This window comes from Erpetoichthys calabaricus, chromosome 1 (assembly GCF_900747795.2).
Source record: "Erpetoichthys calabaricus chromosome 1, fErpCal1.3, whole genome shotgun sequence".
In the NCBI taxonomy this organism is placed as follows: Eukaryota; Metazoa; Chordata; class Cladistia; order Polypteriformes; family Polypteridae; genus Erpetoichthys; species Erpetoichthys calabaricus.
This window is the reverse complement of record NC_041394.2, coordinates 68,352,668-68,371,202: the sequence shown is the minus strand read 5'-3', so window position 1 is coordinate 68,371,202 and position 18,535 is coordinate 68,352,668. Positions and strand designations below refer to the sequence as shown.

At 35.7% G+C, this 18,535-nt stretch overlaps 1 protein-coding gene across 1 annotated transcript in view; it reads right to left on the bottom strand.

Moving 5' to 3' along the window:
- The window catches only part of LOC114645778 (macrophage mannose receptor 1-like), a 414,797-nt gene that overhangs the window by 370,165 nt on the left and 26,097 nt on the right, over positions 1 to 18,535 (bottom strand). Inside the window, exon 3 of the mRNA XM_051922129.1 lies at positions 8,584 to 8,625. Coding sequence (XP_051778089.1) covers positions 8,584 to 8,625 — 42 coding nt within the window. The remainder of the gene's footprint in view (positions 1 to 8,583; positions 8,626 to 18,535) is intronic.

The window sequence follows — 18,535 nt, the reverse complement described above, 5'->3', positions numbered from 1 at the left end:
GCCACAGATTCTACTGCCTCACCAGCATTCTCCCCAAATTATTGTGAATGTGCACACACTTCTTGCCACACACTGATGGAAAACTCACTATAATAGGCCGGGAGACACACATGCGATTAAAATGCAATTATTTTAGGATAGATTTGTCAAACACACAGATACTCTCTTATTGATTGTTTCAAATGTAAAGAGATGGAATAACTAAATTGGTCAGCAAAATGAGACTAGCATGCAAATTCCTGCTTTGGCCGGCAGAGTTCTGCATATTGTGTGCGGGTGGGGAGAATGCAAGTTTGGTGTCAGAGTTTCATACAACGGCTCAAAAAGACATTTCAACCTGTTTTAAGTGAGCATGAGAACAGAAAACATTCAACCTATGACTGGTTTCTATATTTCTCCGCTATTACCCAACTTCATAAAAAATGAATGGATACTGCCAGCAATGCCCATATTAATATAACTGTATCTTATTTTACTAAACTGGAATGATAGCATCAGTGCCAACACCAGATTTTTAAATGTTTCTCTCCAGTACTGACACATACTGTAATAAAAAGCAAAGAAATTTGTCACCAAAGCCACATGATGTGTTCCAACAACTTTCCACCAACCATCATTCTTCCCTAATTTTGAATTTACCTCTTCTGCACAGTTTGTGATGGTTTTGTAAGAGACCCTTCTTAATGATCCAGGCCTCCAGATTTGTATGCTTTTTAACTGTTAATGCTGTCACCCCTGCGGTGGGTTGGCACCCTGCCCTGGATTGGTTCCTGCCTTGTGCCCTGTGTTGGCTGGGATTGGCTCCAGCAGACCCCCGTGACCCTGTGTTCGGATTCAGCGGGTTGGAAAATGGATGGATGGATGCTGTCACCCCTCTGATTTTGCACAAGTCACCTCTTAGTGCTAGTACTCCTCACATTTTCAGCATTTTAATTTTCTGTCACTTTCACTTTAGGGCCATTCTAACAGTTTCTGCCAGATGAACATCCCAAGACTAAAATACCTTACCAGCACCCCAAGTGATAAGGCCCCCTAGCATAAGCCCTTCTAAGGGTTACTCTTGAAGACATCATTTTTTCAAAATAAGGCAAAATATTTTTCTTTTTACTAAACAAAACAGTTTATCTGATGAGCAGCAGCTTTCTTTGGTACAGGCAAAGTTTTGATGAGATTATTTATGACACTATGAGCAAGATAAAAGGACAGAAAGAGGGAGAGAGTCCCAAATTTTAGAAATAGAAAAGTAAGTTTACTTCTGGTAAACTGGACAGTCAGCAAAATAAGCATGAGAAGTCAATGGCTGCTGTGAGCCATGTGAAAGGCTATACACAGGCAGAGTTCCTGTCACAATGTTAGCAATTAGTAAAAATGATGGGATCAACATTGCTTTTGGTTGGCAGACTATACAGCACTGAAATTGTATTTTTGGTTGTATAATTATACTTTTTATTCTTTGTATTCACCCAAATGTGAAAGTCTTCTGTAGAGTGTTCATAGTTTTCATTTGCAACCATGTGTCACATAAATATGATTAGTCATGGCTGGTGTCAGGAGTGGGAGTGAGAGAAGGGGGAATTACACCTGTGTGGGTGGCACCTCTTCACTTTTCACAACAGCAAACCAGGCCTTTCCAACAGTATCAGCTAAAAACTTAAAAGAGGCAGTTCAGACACAAAGACCCTGTTTAAAAGTAGAAGGATTTTGTGTAAGAAGGGTGAGTTTGACAGTAGTGGAATAAGTCCCAGAAAAGGTCAGATAAAGAATTCAAAAGAAAGGTCTGGGAGACAGAATGGAAGTATAGTTTCAAGAAATGAGTTTGCAAACCCTTTGGAGTTGCCTTAATTTCTGAATTAAATACTGAGAAAAATGAAGTTTGATCTTCAACAATGTCTGAATAATAGACAAACACAAATATGGTCAGACCAGACGTTAATTAATGTTTTTATGGGAGGACCCAAATAAGAAAATTCATATCATACTGGGACACAAGAAGAGGATTATTACCATAATGATAGAAGAGACATACCGTATTTAATAAAAACAGTAAATGTTTTTGTTTCTATTCAAGCATATTTTTCATATTAATATTACTAAAATAGAAAATTAGAAAGTCTACTTTTCGTTAATAAAACAATTCTCTTTCAAAACAGGGAATCCATTCCAGAGGTATATTGCTGAGGCATAAAGCTTAGTGTAGGCTTTAGTGAACCTTTGAGAAATAAAAATTCTGCATTACAGGTACAACATAAAGATATGATAAGTTTTGAAAGGAGAGTATGAATGGTCACTTAACTTAGTCAAGGAGATTTTTGTTTCAGCATTTCAAACTAATCCCTTCACCTAGGATTAATAAAGTATCTATCTATCTATCTATCTATCTATCTATCTATCTATCTATCTATCTATCTATCTATCTATCTATCTATCTATCTATCTATCTATCTATCTATCTATCTATCTATCTATCTGTCTGTCTGTCTGTCTGTCTGTCTGTCTGTCTGTCTGTCTGTCTGTCTGTCTGTCTGTCTGTCTGTCTGTCTGTCTGTCTGTCTGTCTATCTATCTATCTATCAAGCTTGTCTGACTTCCCCTTTGTTATATGCGTCTTTGCTGTTAGTGATCTCAGTTTGATTGTTTCAAAGGTTATAGGAGGGCTGACAGTGTCATGAGGAATATTTATTACATTTTTGTATCACAGAAGTGAAATCACTCTGTGATGTGCCAACAGCATTGTTTAAAGATTGTTTTGAATCACATATATATTATGATAAATTGAGGCCAGTATATCCCTCACTGCAAAATGTCTACGTGGAGGAACTAGACTAATCTACACAATTGTGTGGCAAACCATCATGAGTATGACATACACTTATGGAAATTTGTCATTGTTTCTTTGAAAACCATATGGTTGAAGTCACCACAAATTATAACTGCAGGGTCAGAATGATTCATCATGAGGGTGTTGGCAAGAGAGTGAATCATTTCTGTTGCTGAGTCCCCATTTACAGAGGAAAGAATATAAACTTCAAAAAGGATGCTGTAACTTGTCTACCTAGGCCATTAAAAAGGATGAACTCCAGTAGGCAGAATTTAAAAGTCTTAATTAGAAATTTTAGTCTTAAATGCAATATGCTTCCTTTAACACCATTCCTCATTCATTTAGGTGACCAGACCCCCTCATGACCTTTTCTCCAAACTGCAATGGTTTTCTATGTGTTCGAATGAGATGAAATTTGTCAAACATTGAATAGTGTGAGGTATGCCAGGGGTTTAAAGCCAGTGTGGCATTACATGACTTTTTGTTGTGAACTGTATCAGATTTGCTGATCAATGATGTCATCATGGCACCGTGTCAAATTACATGACTGAAAATCTCAGCCCATTTCACATTTACAGACAGAGCATCAATCTTCCAGCATAATTGTGCTTACTCCATTTCTGACAGCCAATAGCATGCTGCCTGATGGACTCTATGATGCACTCTATGAAGTGTTAATAAATAGATGCAGTGAGTTCAACAGCAATCACTGCCTTTTATTTCTTTTTTCCATTCTGTTATGGTACATAAAATATGAAGCATCAAATAGATGAGCTTCTCTTTTATTTGTGATGTTCACATCCCCCATGCTGCATGATGGAGCCAGCACGTACCAATGCTTTGTGAAGAACTAATAGCTATAGTGCGTTCAGCCTCCTCATTGCTACATTCTACTGCTTGCTGAACACTTATTGGTTCTCAGTTCTCGAATGCAAAGAGTCCTTCTTTCCAACCAAAGAGAAAATCAGTCATGTTTGATTTTATCCTAGCCAGTCTCAAACTATTTGGTCTCAGTCGATAGGCATGATGCATTAGTTTTTACAGGAGCACACCACCAACTGCCTCTGACTGGCAAAGATTATGTAAATGAAGGCTAAGACTGAAAATCACTGGAAAAGTCATCTTATATGACATAGGCTTAGGCCAGCTCTCCATAATACCCAAAATGCCGCAGTACCTGTACGTGTCATGACCCTTTATGAGAGCAGACAGCTCATTCATCTTATTTGACAGCGATCAAACATAGCTCTTTACAATGGATGGCAGACCAATTCTGATTCCTTGCTATCTTGCTTTTTGCTGTTTGACCTCTTATTTTTCAGAGTGAAATGGAGCTGATTAGGCATATTTGAGATTGCATAGCTAAAAGCTGATTACGAGAGTATTTAATACACCCAGCTTTTAATTTCTCAGTATTTCTTATGTTTCCAGGTATTTGAGATATGGTGATCCTCTTTGTTCTCCCAAGTTTGTACCTTGCCCAAAAGGCAGTTGAAACGTGCAGCAGATAATTGGTGAATTTAATATCTATCTATTTGATTTGTAGTAGCTACTATCAGTGATTATCCAGATCAAATTGAAACTTAATGAAACCTAGTAACAAGTAAAACAAGTTCATAAACAAAAAGAAAAAACAGAGAAAACATGGAGCTTCTGACAAAGACTGCTGCCTGAAATCTTTTTAAAAGATAAAAAGATGAGATTTTTAAATAGAGTAAGTTGTAAAGCAAATGTTTCTTTAACATCCATACCCTTGAATGTTGCAAATTTAGATGTTGAACTTTATACCACCGTATGAATGATACATCATCATGCTTCCTCTGAGGCCACACTCCTAGTGACTGACCGTCATGTCTAGGCCAACAAACCTGCAAAATGCTGGCACTCATATAAAAACAAGCTGTTATTGCAGTAACTACAATTACTATAGAAAATAAAAAATGACTTGGTGAAATACTATACAGTGGTGCCTTGATTTGCGAGTGTAATTCATTCCGGAAACATGCTTGTAATCCAAAGCACTCATATATCAAAGCAAATTTCCCCATAAGAAGTAGTGGAAACTCAGATGATTCGTTCCACAACCCAAAACTATTCATATAAAATGATTGATACAAAATATAAAGTTAATATACATAAAACAAATTAACCTGCGCTTTACCTCTGAAAAGAATCATGGCTGGTGTGAGGGAGATGAGAGAGTGGAGGGTTATTGTGTAGGACGACTTTCACTCTAACTAATGGAATCACTGCTATCTGTTGGCTTACTGGAATCTTCTTTTTTTGTGACTTTAACCAGGAACCTATCCAATGACAGTTGCTTTTACCTGAAGAGTCACTACACTTGGACACAAAATAAAAAAAAATGCTTTACACACTGTAAGGTTTCTAAACTCTTTTGGGATTCCACCCAACGGGACGACACGCGGAAGTGCATCCTAAAGCAACCGCAAGCTTCCAGCGCTGTAGCAGTTCACTGCAAAAGCAAATCCGAAAAGATCGCGGACATGCACCTGCTGTTGATGGGTGATACAAGGAACATTATAAATGCAGGACACAGTATTACTTCACAACTAACCTGGCCATGACCCTGCCTGACTGCTGTGTCTGTGTATAGGAGAGTGGCAAATCCCGCTACAATAAATTACCGTGTAGTTCCTGTTTCAAGCTGAATAAAGCTGGTGTTGCTAAAGTACTGAGACTCAGCTTCGTGTTTTGGGGTGCAAGACAGGGACTCACACGTTAAAACACACACACGTGGTCACAATGCTATAGTAAACAGTATACTCTCGTACGGATGTTGACTAAATGAGTGAGGCACACTGACTGAGACTGAGAATGGAAGATGATTACCCACAATCCCAAAGCGAGAGTGAGAGAAGACCCATCAGCTCAGATATGGTCACGTAACGCTCGACAGACAAAGCGTATGCATACTACTCGTATTGCAAGACCTCACTCTTTCATCAAGTCAAAATTTATTAAAATTTTTGCAAGTGGTCTTGTAAAACACTTGCAGACTAATTTACTCACAATCCAAGGTTCCACTGTATCTAGAAACCAGAAAAGAATATAATTCTCTATTTAATAAATCCCCCAAAAACACCTTCAAAAACCCAGAGAAAAATGTATTTAAAGATAAATACATTTTTAAATTATACAAACTATTTAGATCATGATAAGGAACCCATGAGGCATCGTATCCATGTCAATCAATAAGGTATTCAATAGTCACCCCTCTACAGGAAGAATCCAGAATCTTATAAACGTCATAATTAATATCTACCTGAAGAGGCGGCAGCAATATGATAGACTGAAAATACAGACTAGAATGCACAGGATTTAATCTACAAACTTTAAGATCAAACAAATTCTAAAAGGCCCTGGGAGATTGAACTTATAAAAAATTGTACCAATACATTTTAAAATGATATATGGCTATATAAACCATGTAGCCAGGTTATGGGACGGAACCCTCAGGCAGCTGTCACACATGGGGGTTTCTGATGCTGGAAATCCTTAAACCACTTGGCAGAAGCTGGCAATCCTTAAACCACGTGGCAGAAGCTGGCAATCCTTAAACCATTTGGCAGAAGCTGGCAATCCTTAAACCATTTGGGAGGATTTCTTGCTGTATACAGATTCTCCCTAAACTGCTCCCAAGTATCTTTCAGCTTAGCCAAGTACTCTACTAGGCTAGGAACAGAAGATGACAGAGACGCAAGATTTAATAGATTTGGCTTAAACTAATGTGAACATTCAGAGGGGAGCATTTTTATCAAAGAGTGATACAAAGTATTTCTTGTTAATTCTGCTAAAGGGAGAGCCTTGCTCCATTGACCTTGAAATGATTCAGCAGTAAATCTAGGAATTTTTTTTCCAAATACTGATAAACTCTTTTAGTTTACACATTAAATTCAGGGTGGTAACCTGAAGACAAATTTATGGAATAACCAGAATTATTAAGGAACCAGTAATGGCGCACTGCACGATAACATGCAGTGAATACACTTGACTTGAGAATTCATAGTATTCATCCTCTTTCTCTGTACGTTTAGCATTCGTTTGCTCAGAGGTTGATGTGCTTGCTGCTTCCTGAGCAGCTCTTATTTACACCACCCTAGCGGCCCGCTGCTTCTCTTCTTTCGTCGGCATCTTTTCACGTTAAAACTGATTAAGTTAGTTTTTGTGTTGCAATTACTTAGTACGTTTTCTTTAATTTTTCACTTAATCTGGCACTTAAGTCTTCAATCTGCATCAAGAATGATTAGCGAAGGTGTTAGGGAATGAGAACGGTGCCTGTACGCATGCGCCGCACGGCCGCCCTGCTGCGCACTGCCGAGAGATGATTCTACAATAAAATAAAATAAAAATAAAAAGAGTAATATAATCATCACCCCGAAAGCGGATAGTAGACATCACGTAGTATATGTGTACCAAATTTCAAGTCAATAGGTGAAATGGTTTGCGAGCTACAGGTGATTTAAAATCCTGGACAGAGAAATGAACAGCCACGGTAGCGTATTATAGAAGAAGATAATCACCAGAATCGAGAAATAAATTGTCGCAAATAGGGAATATTATTTAGTATATAATTTATTTGTTAACATATTCAGAACCTATCTAAAATTTGCCACCAGACTAGTTGGATTTGTTTGACATTTACTGTGTGAAAGGGCATCAACATTTCATTAGGAATAACTGTTCCTCAATGGTTATGTCTGCCCTTACTTATCATGCATGATGTAGTCCTGCACATAGTGTGCCATGTTTCCGATATTTGTCTATTTGGGAGTGATTATAAGTGTGATATTTTTGTGATCATTTTCTAGTTGTCTGCAGAAGACAGACAGCTATTAACATCTGGGCAAAAATGTTCAGTAATGCAATCAAGTGCAAGTCAGAGGAGAAAAATAACAGGTCACGCCTCATTCCCAACATTCAATGGTGTTGCTTATGGTAGTAATAGAAATACAATTTTAGTGTTACAATAAAATTGGCAGTTGCAGTGCAGCAATTTAGGAAAAATCAATGGAGGACAGGAGGGTGACATACACGCTTATGAAATAGAGGTTTAAAAACACAATAGCAATTGGCATCAGGCATTCAGCTTTTAGTGTAAACAGCAGCAGTTGGTTACTATTTAAGGAAGTGGCTAGAATGAAAACCTGTACCCACTACAGCCCTCCAGAATCCAAGTTTGAAACCCCTGGTTTAAAGAATTCTGTTTAGTCTTAATGTCTTTTTAGTGCCATTTTCAAAACTATCCTGTTCATGTGCCTTCTACAGTTTTTCAAAGCAAACTCATTACACTGGATTAGGCTATGCAGGGCATCTACAAACCACAACCACCTTTGTATAAATTGTACAAAATATAAAGGACATGTAAGTACACTTTATCAATCCTCCTGTACAATTCAAGTCAGCAATGTCCTAAGCAATTTAGTGACTGTCATCACAACATGCAAAAGAAAGCAGTCATTGGTCAAAGATGTAGGAGATCATCTCATGGGAATGGTGCAAAGAAAACTAGCAACATAAAAGCCCAGGACAGTGAATGTAGACAGCTTTATCAGTGCTATAAAGGACAAGGGACATTAAATTATTCCTTCTAATAAATGTGTAAAGTTTAGAAGACAGAGTAGATGCCTGAAGGGAAAATGAAGAAAAAAAATGTCTCAGTCAACTAAACTATCCTTTGAAAAATGTTTATAAATATTATTGTATGTCTTCCTTATTAGGATTAAAAAAATATAACGAACTTACCAACATTATTTCCATTTTTATCACAGTTGTCCTGTGCTTGGCCTAAAATACAAAAATATAAAATTGTTTTCTCATATATTGTTGATTCCATGACACTCTACATAACACTTAATGAGTAACAATGAGCTATCAGATATACAGCATTGTGAAGGGTTTGTGTTAGAAGGAAGAGTCTACTGTACTAAGAAGGACAAAACTAAGTTGTTCCCAACCATTTTGGTCCTTTGCATAACTCTTTGTAAATGTTACCAAACAGTCATATTTGTCTCGTTGTACAGTGTTGTTTAAAGGACATTGTAATTTTTTTCACTTCTCCAATCATCAAACATCAGTATTACTCTGTATCATGTATCTGTAGTCATTTAAAACTTTGTCATTTTTCATTTCTTCAGTTATCGCTCTCTGCTGCCAAATTCCCTTTCGCTCTTTGATGCAAAATAACTGATTCACAAACAAATGGATGGGTGGGTGGAAGATTAAAGCATTCAGAGCCACACAACTTATCAGAAAGCAATGTTCATTACAAATAACTGCTAAACTATTAATTCATGGCTTGCACATGGCATGAACATAATGGTTCAGGACATTTGTCAATATTCCAAAACCAGTTATGCCAATGAAGAAGGTGGTGTGTGCAGAATTTCTTTCCCAGTAACACTGAGTGAAGAAGGTGCAAGAGAATCACTTTCCTCACACATATTATGAACCTATTTAGAGCTGCCCAGCTATGCAATATCGTTTCTCCAGATTTCTCAAACTTGCACATGTACGTTGTGTGTATAATTTGCATGTTCATTCTGTTGGCTTTCTTTGATTTCTCACTATTTTAAAAGTTGCCATAACCTGACCTCTGATTTTAAACTGATGCCTTGTGAATGCATGCATGTGTCCAGCGATCGTTTTGCTTCCTGTCCAGCGCTGACCAATGTTGCTCTCCTGAATGCTGAAGTGTATTATGCAATCTAATAAAATAAATGTTTCATCAATAACACTACAAGATGCTTCATTACCACAGCAAGGTGACTTCGGTCTGAGCATTTCCTAAAGAGTTGCTAAGGAGGTAAGTCACGATGAAATCAAGCAACCTAACCCTTTAATAATCAACCAACCCTGGCCTGCACTTTATTTATTTTTTAATGTTAATGTTTAATGACTTATAAGATAATATATCCTACATATGACATAGTAACTCATATGTATGAGAGATTATCTTGTGTGTACACTACATTAATTTATATTTAGGAGATAGGAAGCTGATTTTTATCTCACAACTGTCTGATTTTGCAAACTCATAAATAATGTAAATCCAAATTTTATTTACAATGATCACGCTTCCTATGATTAGTGACACAATGGCACATAAAGCAATGGCAACAAATAGGAAGTGTTTGATTGATATTTAATATAGCCAAAGGGCTCCGTTATATGTTACTAATCTAAATTTCACACACTCAGTTAAAAAAAGACAGAGAATGACAATGACTGAGTACTGATGAGTGATAGTGGGACAAAGGATAAGTTAGTAGTGAGACTACTGACAGTGACATACGACCAGTGATTACTGATGCATGATATGGAGTAATACTGATGTTTGATGACTGAAGAAGCGAAAAATGACAAGCTTTTAAATTGCTACTGACACATGATAGGAAGTAATACTGATATTTGATTATTGGAGAAGTGAAAAATGACAATGTCCTACAATGGACACTGTACTTATGAATGGGATGATTACAGACCGTGCTAAGATATCATTTAAGTGCAACAGAAAGCAGAGAATTATGCTGATCATTAAACAAAGTTTATGAGAAAGGTGGTGCTGAAATATAGAATCCTGATGGAGAACTGAGAAATATGACAATAGGAGGATATCTTTGGTAGGTACAGTAATAGAGAGGGAAAGAACTATTAAATCTAGTACTTGTTGAAAAATACAGTGTGACCCTTCACATTTTAAGAAAGAAATTACAGATGCACACAAATGGAATGTCTCTGACCATGCACTGCCAACATTAGACATGAAAATAAATAAATGGGTAACAGTATGGACATGTAATACATGTTCAGGAACAGTATTGTGAATTATTTGTAAAACATTAGAGCAATTTAGACAAGAACAGATCATTCTGTCCAACAAAGCTCACCAGTCCTATCCACTTATTTTTTCTAAAAAAACATCAAGTATAGTTTTGAAAATCCCTAAGTCCTACTGTCTACCACACCACTTGGTGTTTATGGTTCTCTGTTTAAAGAAAAACCTCATAAAGTTTGGGTGAAATTTACCCTTAGCAAACTTCCAACTGTGTCCCTATGTTCTTGAACTCATTTTAAAGTAACAGTCTTGACCCACTGTGCCAATTCCCTTCATAATTTTGAATACATCAGTTATGTCTCCTCTTAATCTTCTCAAAGCCTTCTTGTCCTTTCCCATTGGTTTTTCAAACACAAATTTGTGTTATGAATTGTATTCAGGTTTAACGTAGGAGAAGTCTTAACTACCGCCTCATCCATTTCTGACTCAACACTTTCTTGTTGAGTAAAGTTGTGTAAATCTTTCCTTTGTTTTCAGTTCTGCTCATTCATTTCTGGATGGTGATGATCTACAGACTATTCGATTAAAAAAAAACAAGAGCAAAAAGGAAAACAGGATACCCACCATTGCAGTATTACCCCAGGTATTATTAAGTATGCATTTTATAAACTTAATTAAGATTTATTTCAGTATTAGAAAATGAGATTTCTGAAGTTATAAAGATAATGCCCCTGAAGTCAAACTAAGGGACCATTCAGAAGTATGTTGGGGAAATTTTTTGTAAACAATACATAAGATACATTTCTATTTACTGCCTTTATTCTGAGATAAAATATCTTTATGCTAGCTAATCTCTTGTCTTGCCACCAACAGGGCACAAGTAGACTCATTTCCCACTGCTTTTTTATTCATTGCAGTCAGTTTTTAAAGCAGGAACACACAGAGTAATGCAACATTCTATATGTTATGGATTTTGAGGACATATTTAACAGACTTAATCACAGTAAGTATGACATATTTACTTTGAAATAGGTAATTAATTCAAACATCTGTTCAACACTGGAAGCAGAGGTGAGCCCCACCACCACCCCAGTCTTATTCTTAAATTTAATTTTGAAGGGACAGTTTAATGCTGGTTTAAATACTGTAGCAGCATGCTCTACTTCCACAGGCAATTTTATTTTCTTTTAAACTGCAAGTACTTATTATATGTTATTATCTGCTTCATACAAATTACGTCATCTGATAGCGACTTGTGGTACTTATAATAAAATTTAAATTAATTCCACAAATAAGCTATGTGGTGTTAATTAAGAAAGCAGTCAGGGGAATACAAAAAGGCAGTATGACATGTACGCAACGGGATCTGACTTGGATTAAGATATGCTCTATATAAAAAAAAACAAACTGCTAGCAGTAATGAAAACTCAAACAAAAACTAAAAAAACCAAATAAAAAATTAAATTCAAACAAAACATGAAAGCATAAACAAAAATTATAGCATAAATAAAGAAAAATGAAAGCAGAAACAAAACAGTATGAAAGTGTAAAAAAAAAATCTAACTGGAAATGTCGTCCTAGAAAAGATTAAAGTTTAGTAGCGAGAAATAGAAAATTCTGAAATAGGCAATTCTTTGAACTTTAGTGGTCTTCTAAAAGCATTTGTCCTCACTTTTCAAGGTTGCATCTTGAACATTAAGCATAGAGCTCCTTGTTCGAAGGCACACGTTTGTGTATGTCTGTGGGCAGCAGTGGTGCAGTAAATCTCGGGTGCAGTTCAAAGCAGACATGTTGATTTGCTGCACTCAGGCAAACAACCATTTTTCCTAGTTGTAATACAGAGGCTTTATTCCAGGTTGGTTGTGTAACTATGGTGAAAGCAAGTTGGGAGCTGGTTCACCCCATCACTTTTTAAATCTCCTGATGCTTCCGTGCAGTGGTAAAATATGGTGTAGTGAAACAGAGTTGCATGTCTTGGAAGTAGGACTTAAGTTTTGTGATAGTCTCTGGTATTCTAAAAAAGGATGACCAGATAAAACTGTGAGATACCAATGTGAAAGCATTTGCAAGGTCCAAGAAAACGACACGGAGATCTTTCTTCTCTCTTTTGGCCACCTGAATATGATGCCAAATCATGCTTGTATGCTTGAGGTATATGGAAAACTCTGGGTTCCCATCATTTTGGACTGCTGTGTCAACAAAGTTGTTTCTCTCCAGATATTTGGTCATCCTCTGAGCTAAAATGCTAAAGAATATCTTACCCTTGGCTGATGTCTGTGGATACTTTCTTCTTCAGAATTAGAACTCCTCCAACTCTATGCCATGCTTTTGGTATGATTCCCTTACTACTACTACTACTACTACTACTACTAATAATAATAATAATAATAATAATAATAATAATAATAATACAATTTATTTATATGGCTCCTTTCTCCTAAGCCAATCTCATTTGCTTCCACAGAAAGCGTAGAACATCATGTGTACTTCTGTACACTTTACATGGGATTCCATTTGGTCCTGGGGCTGATGCTGCTCTCACCAGCCTAACTGCTGGTATTTATTGGGTGCTCTGGCTATTCAGTTGGCAGAATGTCTGTTGGGGCTGTTGCCCTTTCATACCTTCTGTATTCAGCATACATTTTTTATAGATGGTTCTGCAATTCCAGCTTTGAAATTTCTTGGTTTCCTCCCTTCTGCTGGGTGAATAGTGATTTTGTAAACTTAAAGAAGTATGTATAACAGATATAAAAACAACAGTTATTGGTTTAAAAATATAAAATCAAAAAGAATAAAATTCCCTTACATCGGTAATAGGAACAAAAAGGAGAACAGAAGTTCTGAAGTTAAGGGTGGAGAGAACTGGCTCCCACATGTAGCGGAAAATCTTTCTTTAACAATTTTTGTCTATTAAGCTTGTTAGTTATATTACCTTTTCTCTGTTGTAAACAGGATGAGCTCATTTTAGTTTGCTGGGCTTCAAGGTTGCTGCGGACTTGGAATGAAGTTTCAGATATCTCTATGTAACCTACCACAGAATGATCTAATGTCCTATATGTGGACTTATTTGTAATAACATGTTATCAGCTATATACTAAATATTCCCTTGTATATTCATACTCTATAAAGCCTTTGTCTAATAAAGACATAACCCGATTTGTAATATAAGAGTATCCTTGTATTGATGTGTTCCAATGATATCTTTGTTTAAATAAATTTCTTATACTTATATATTGCGGAAGTTGGAAGAACCTGTAATATAATATGCACCTCGGTCAAGAGATTTTCCTATCACATATCCAACAGAGGACAGCTCACAGAATAAGAAAGAAGAGTGGAAAACTGAGTGAAAACGACAAGCTGCATTACAGAGAAAGCCCTTGACTTACTGCACAGCATGAAGCCCGTTTTGGACAGTACAACTGGAGGACTTCTTGATCCAAGACATAGAGGGTTCAAGAAGGACAGGATTTTTTGTGATCATATGTTTAATAATGAAAAAAATAAATACATAAACAATGGATGAAACAATACATTATTTTAAATATAGTAATCCATATCTAACTGTACTGCATGAAGTTAGTTTTGAATAGTAGAACTGGAGAAGCTGTTAATGAGGGATACAAAGGGTTTAATAAAGATAAAATTAAAATGAAGGCTTCCATACTAAAGGATTAGCAAGGCTAGGAAGTAGCAATTTTGCTACAATGGAAGCACTCATGAGAAGCCTCTGCTTGGTGTGACAGAAAAGGATAGTGACAAAAGTGAAGAGAAGTCCAGGAAGAGAACCTGAGGGGATAAAAGAATACTGGAGAAAAGAATGGTCAAGAGGGATCTGGTTCTCACCTTTTTCACTATTGTCTCCATTACAGAAGTCTAAAATGAATTACATAAACATAATTTATTTTTTCATAATATTTTGCTGACTCCAAGCCACAGTAAATACTGTAACATGAAATAAATAAGAATGACAGTTAAGTTATTAAGCAGACTCTGCAACATTCTGAAGGAAGCATTATAAGAAAAGTTATATTAAGGGCTTTGAATGTATTGGAAAGAAGAGTTTACTATACTAAAAAGAGTTAGTGATTTCGAATATATAAAATAAAACAGACCAAGTGGTGAGGTGACAAAAATAAATAAACAGAAAATGTATGTATGGTGTAACCTTCAGTTGCATTCTTTGACTTAGTTATCACATTTTGTTCATTTCAAAATAGTTTTGTAACAATAAATCAAATTCATAAATAACTGTGGAAATGGAATATAATTGCATGTCTTACTAGAGTATAAACAATACATGTTTTTAAATAGCATTTTAAAATATATTGTAGCTAAAAAACAAGCCCAAATAGGTCTGATTTGGCTAAAATGGTTTTAAAAGACAACTGATTCCAAAAATAGCATCGATTGATTTACTATTATCAGATATTGCTTTAAGTGGATTTACAGCTAATTGGCCTCCAAATTTCTTAAAAGGAATACTCCATCCAAATTATGTTTTGTATCAGTTACTTATGCCGTGTTGTTTGTATTGATAGTTTTTTTTTTTTTTTTTTAATGGAGAATGGAGATACTGCATTTCTTGATAAAATAGGTTTCAGGTGGAGACCAATGCTGAACAAACACAAAATAATATCAAAATGTTCATGTAAAATTTCTCAGTTTACTTGTGCTGCATTCTGGGCATGTCAGATATCCAGTTCTATGGTTACAAAATTCCAAACACATGCATTTTCGCTAAAGTATTGTTATATTAACTATCTCTGAAAAATCATCTTGCTGGGGAGCATGTTCAAACAAGAATGATCTTTTGAACTGAAGAGGCACCACTGCAGTCTGCAAATGACATAGAAAGTTAGTTGGTTTTAAGTGCAACATAAACACTAAGTACTACACACTATGCATAACATGTCACCCACCCACTGTGTGGGAGCTCTTTTCTCCTTCCATTCTTTTCTACATAAGTTACGTTTTTAGCATTTTTACTTTTACAGTAATGGGGATCTTATAATTTACTCAATACAATTTTAAGCAGCAGGAAAAGTGAGCTGCTGTTACAAAGGTTTGCACAAGTACCTACTTCTATGGGCAGTGCCAGGTACAAGTGCCTGCTGTGTGTACAATTTAGCCAGCGTTTCACTGTTTTGACATCAGGAGTGGCTGTCAAATTAGTAAAACAGGAAAATACACACAATACAAAAGTTAGGAATAACGTTCCTCAAGGTAAATTTGAAACCAAAAACTAACCAGTAATTGGAGTCAGACAGAATGGTTCTCTGAATTAGGATAGATGAGTCTTAAAATTTTCTCCGTTCAGTATATCTCAATGAAAGTTTAACTGTCCTAACAAATTTCCTTTAGAACAAGTGTGCCCATTTTCAACAAAAGAGGTCCACTGTTGTTTCTTCCAGACAGTCATGACAATGGCAGCAGGTACTTTTCACATTAAATGAGAGAGCAGTTATGGAGTCAAAGGGAGAACTGGGTTACACAGCATAGACAAGATAAAAAGAGATAAAAGAGTGAAAAGGAGAAACCACTTTATGGAGTAACCCCCAGCCATTCCTTTAATAACTGTACACAGGTTTGGATAGTAGAACTGGAGAAATTCTTGATTGATCTCGGATGTGAAGAGTTTATAAAATGAAGTCTTCCAAACTGATGGAGTTGCATGTCACTTCTTTCCATTAACATACTGTGGATTTTATGGTGATATTTGACACTCCTGGTTTAAAGGATTATATCCTGTTCATATTTCAAATGTAACCCATTATACTGGATTATGTCCTACAGGGCATCTACAAACCTCACATATCTTTGTATAAATGCCCCCAAAATATAAAGGACATAAAGGCACACTTTATCAATCCTCTTGCATAATTCAAGTCAGCAATGTCCTAAAAATTTAGTTACCTTCATCATAACAAGCAAAAGAAAGCATTCAAAGCTCACAGATGTATGGTGTCATCTCATAGAAATGGAGCAAAGAGGAACAGCAATGTAAAAGCTTAGGACAGTGAATGCAGACAGCTCTATCAGTGCTACAAAGAACAAATGACATTTAATCGGTTCTTCTAATGAATGTGTACAGTTTAGAAGACAGAGTAAGTGCCTGAAGAGAACATAAACAAAAAACAGAAACATTCAACTTATATCTCAGTCAGATACTTTGAAAACTGTTTTAAAATACCTGTGTATGTGTTCCTTAATAGGCTTAAAAATATAATGAATTTACAGTCATTTCTTTTGTTTTTAACACAGTTGCCCCTTGAAACATTTAAAATAAAAAAATATCACATTATTTTCTCATATTTTGTTGATTCCATTCCACTCTACATATCACTAAATGAGTAAGAATGAGAATTGTGGGTTCGCTTTTCGGTTCCTCCCTGTGTGGATAGCGCTTTGAGTACAGTACTGAGAAAAGCACTATATAAATGTAATGAATTATTATTATTATTATATTAGATATACAGCATTGTGAAGGCAGCATTACAATAAAAGTTTTCTTATAGGTTTATACTGTATTAGAAGGAAAAGTTTACTGTACTAAGAAGGAGAGAGCTTAGTTGTTCCCGACTATTTCATTCTTTTGCAGAACTCTTTGTAAATATTATTAAACATTCATATTGATCACATGAATGGGATGATGACTGACCATGCTAAGATATTAAGTACAACAGAAATCAGAGATTTCTGCTGCTCATTAAACATTGTTTCTGAGAAGGTGCATGATGGGTCTGAAATATAGAATCCTGATTCAGAAGTGAGAAATATGACAGTAGCAGGATATCTATGGTAATTACAGTAAGGGATAGAACTATTAAATCTAGTACTTGTTAAGGAATCCTAGAACAGGGTGACCCTTCATATTTTAAGAATGAAATCACAGATCTACTCAAGTAGAATGTCTCCAATCATGCGCTGCCAAATCTAGAAATGAAAATAAATAAACGGGTAATAGTAAGGGTATTCAATGCATGTCCAGGAACAGTATTGTGAATTATTTGTAAAGGTGATTAAAGCCTTGTTGTCCTTTCCCTTTGGTTTCTGAAACACAAATTTCTGGAATTTGTGTTACAAATTGTATTCAGGCTTACTGTAGATAAGTCTTAACTACTGCCTCATGCATTTCTGGCTCAACACTTTTATCCATCACTTTCTTGTCGAGTAAAGTTGTGTAAATCTTTCCTTTCATTTTCAATTCTGCTCATTTCAAAACAAGTCAAGGGTATAAAGGAAAATAGGATGCCTACCATTGCAGTATTGCTCTAGGTATTATTAAGTATATGTTTTATATTCTTAATTAACATTTATCTAAGTATTAATTCATGGGATTTCAGAAATTAGAAAGATAACAACACCACTGAAGGTAAACTAAATGACCTTCCAGGAGTATGTTGGGAAAATTCTTTTTGGAAACTATATATAAGACATATTTATATTAACTGCCTTTATTCTGTGGTAAAATATCGTTATGCCTGCTAGTCTCTTGTTTTGCAACCATCAGGGCATAAGTAGACTTATTTGTCATTGCTTTTTTATTCTTTGCTGGTCAGTTTTCAAAACAGGGACACACAGATTAATGCAACATTGTATATGTTATGGATTTTACTGACATATTTAACAGACATAATCACAGTAAGTATGGCATATTTACTTTAAAATAGGCAATTAATGCAATAATATCTGTTCAATAGCCTCACCACCACCCCAGTCTTATTCTTAAATTTAATTTTCAAGGCACAGTTTATTGCTGATTTAAATAGGAGCATGTTCTAATTCCACAGGCAGATTTCATTGTCTTTCAAATTGTAAATACTTATTATATGTTATTACCAGCTACAAACAAATTAAGTCATCTTTTAGCAACTTGTAATGCTGCAATAATATCATTTAAGTTAATTGAGAAACAAG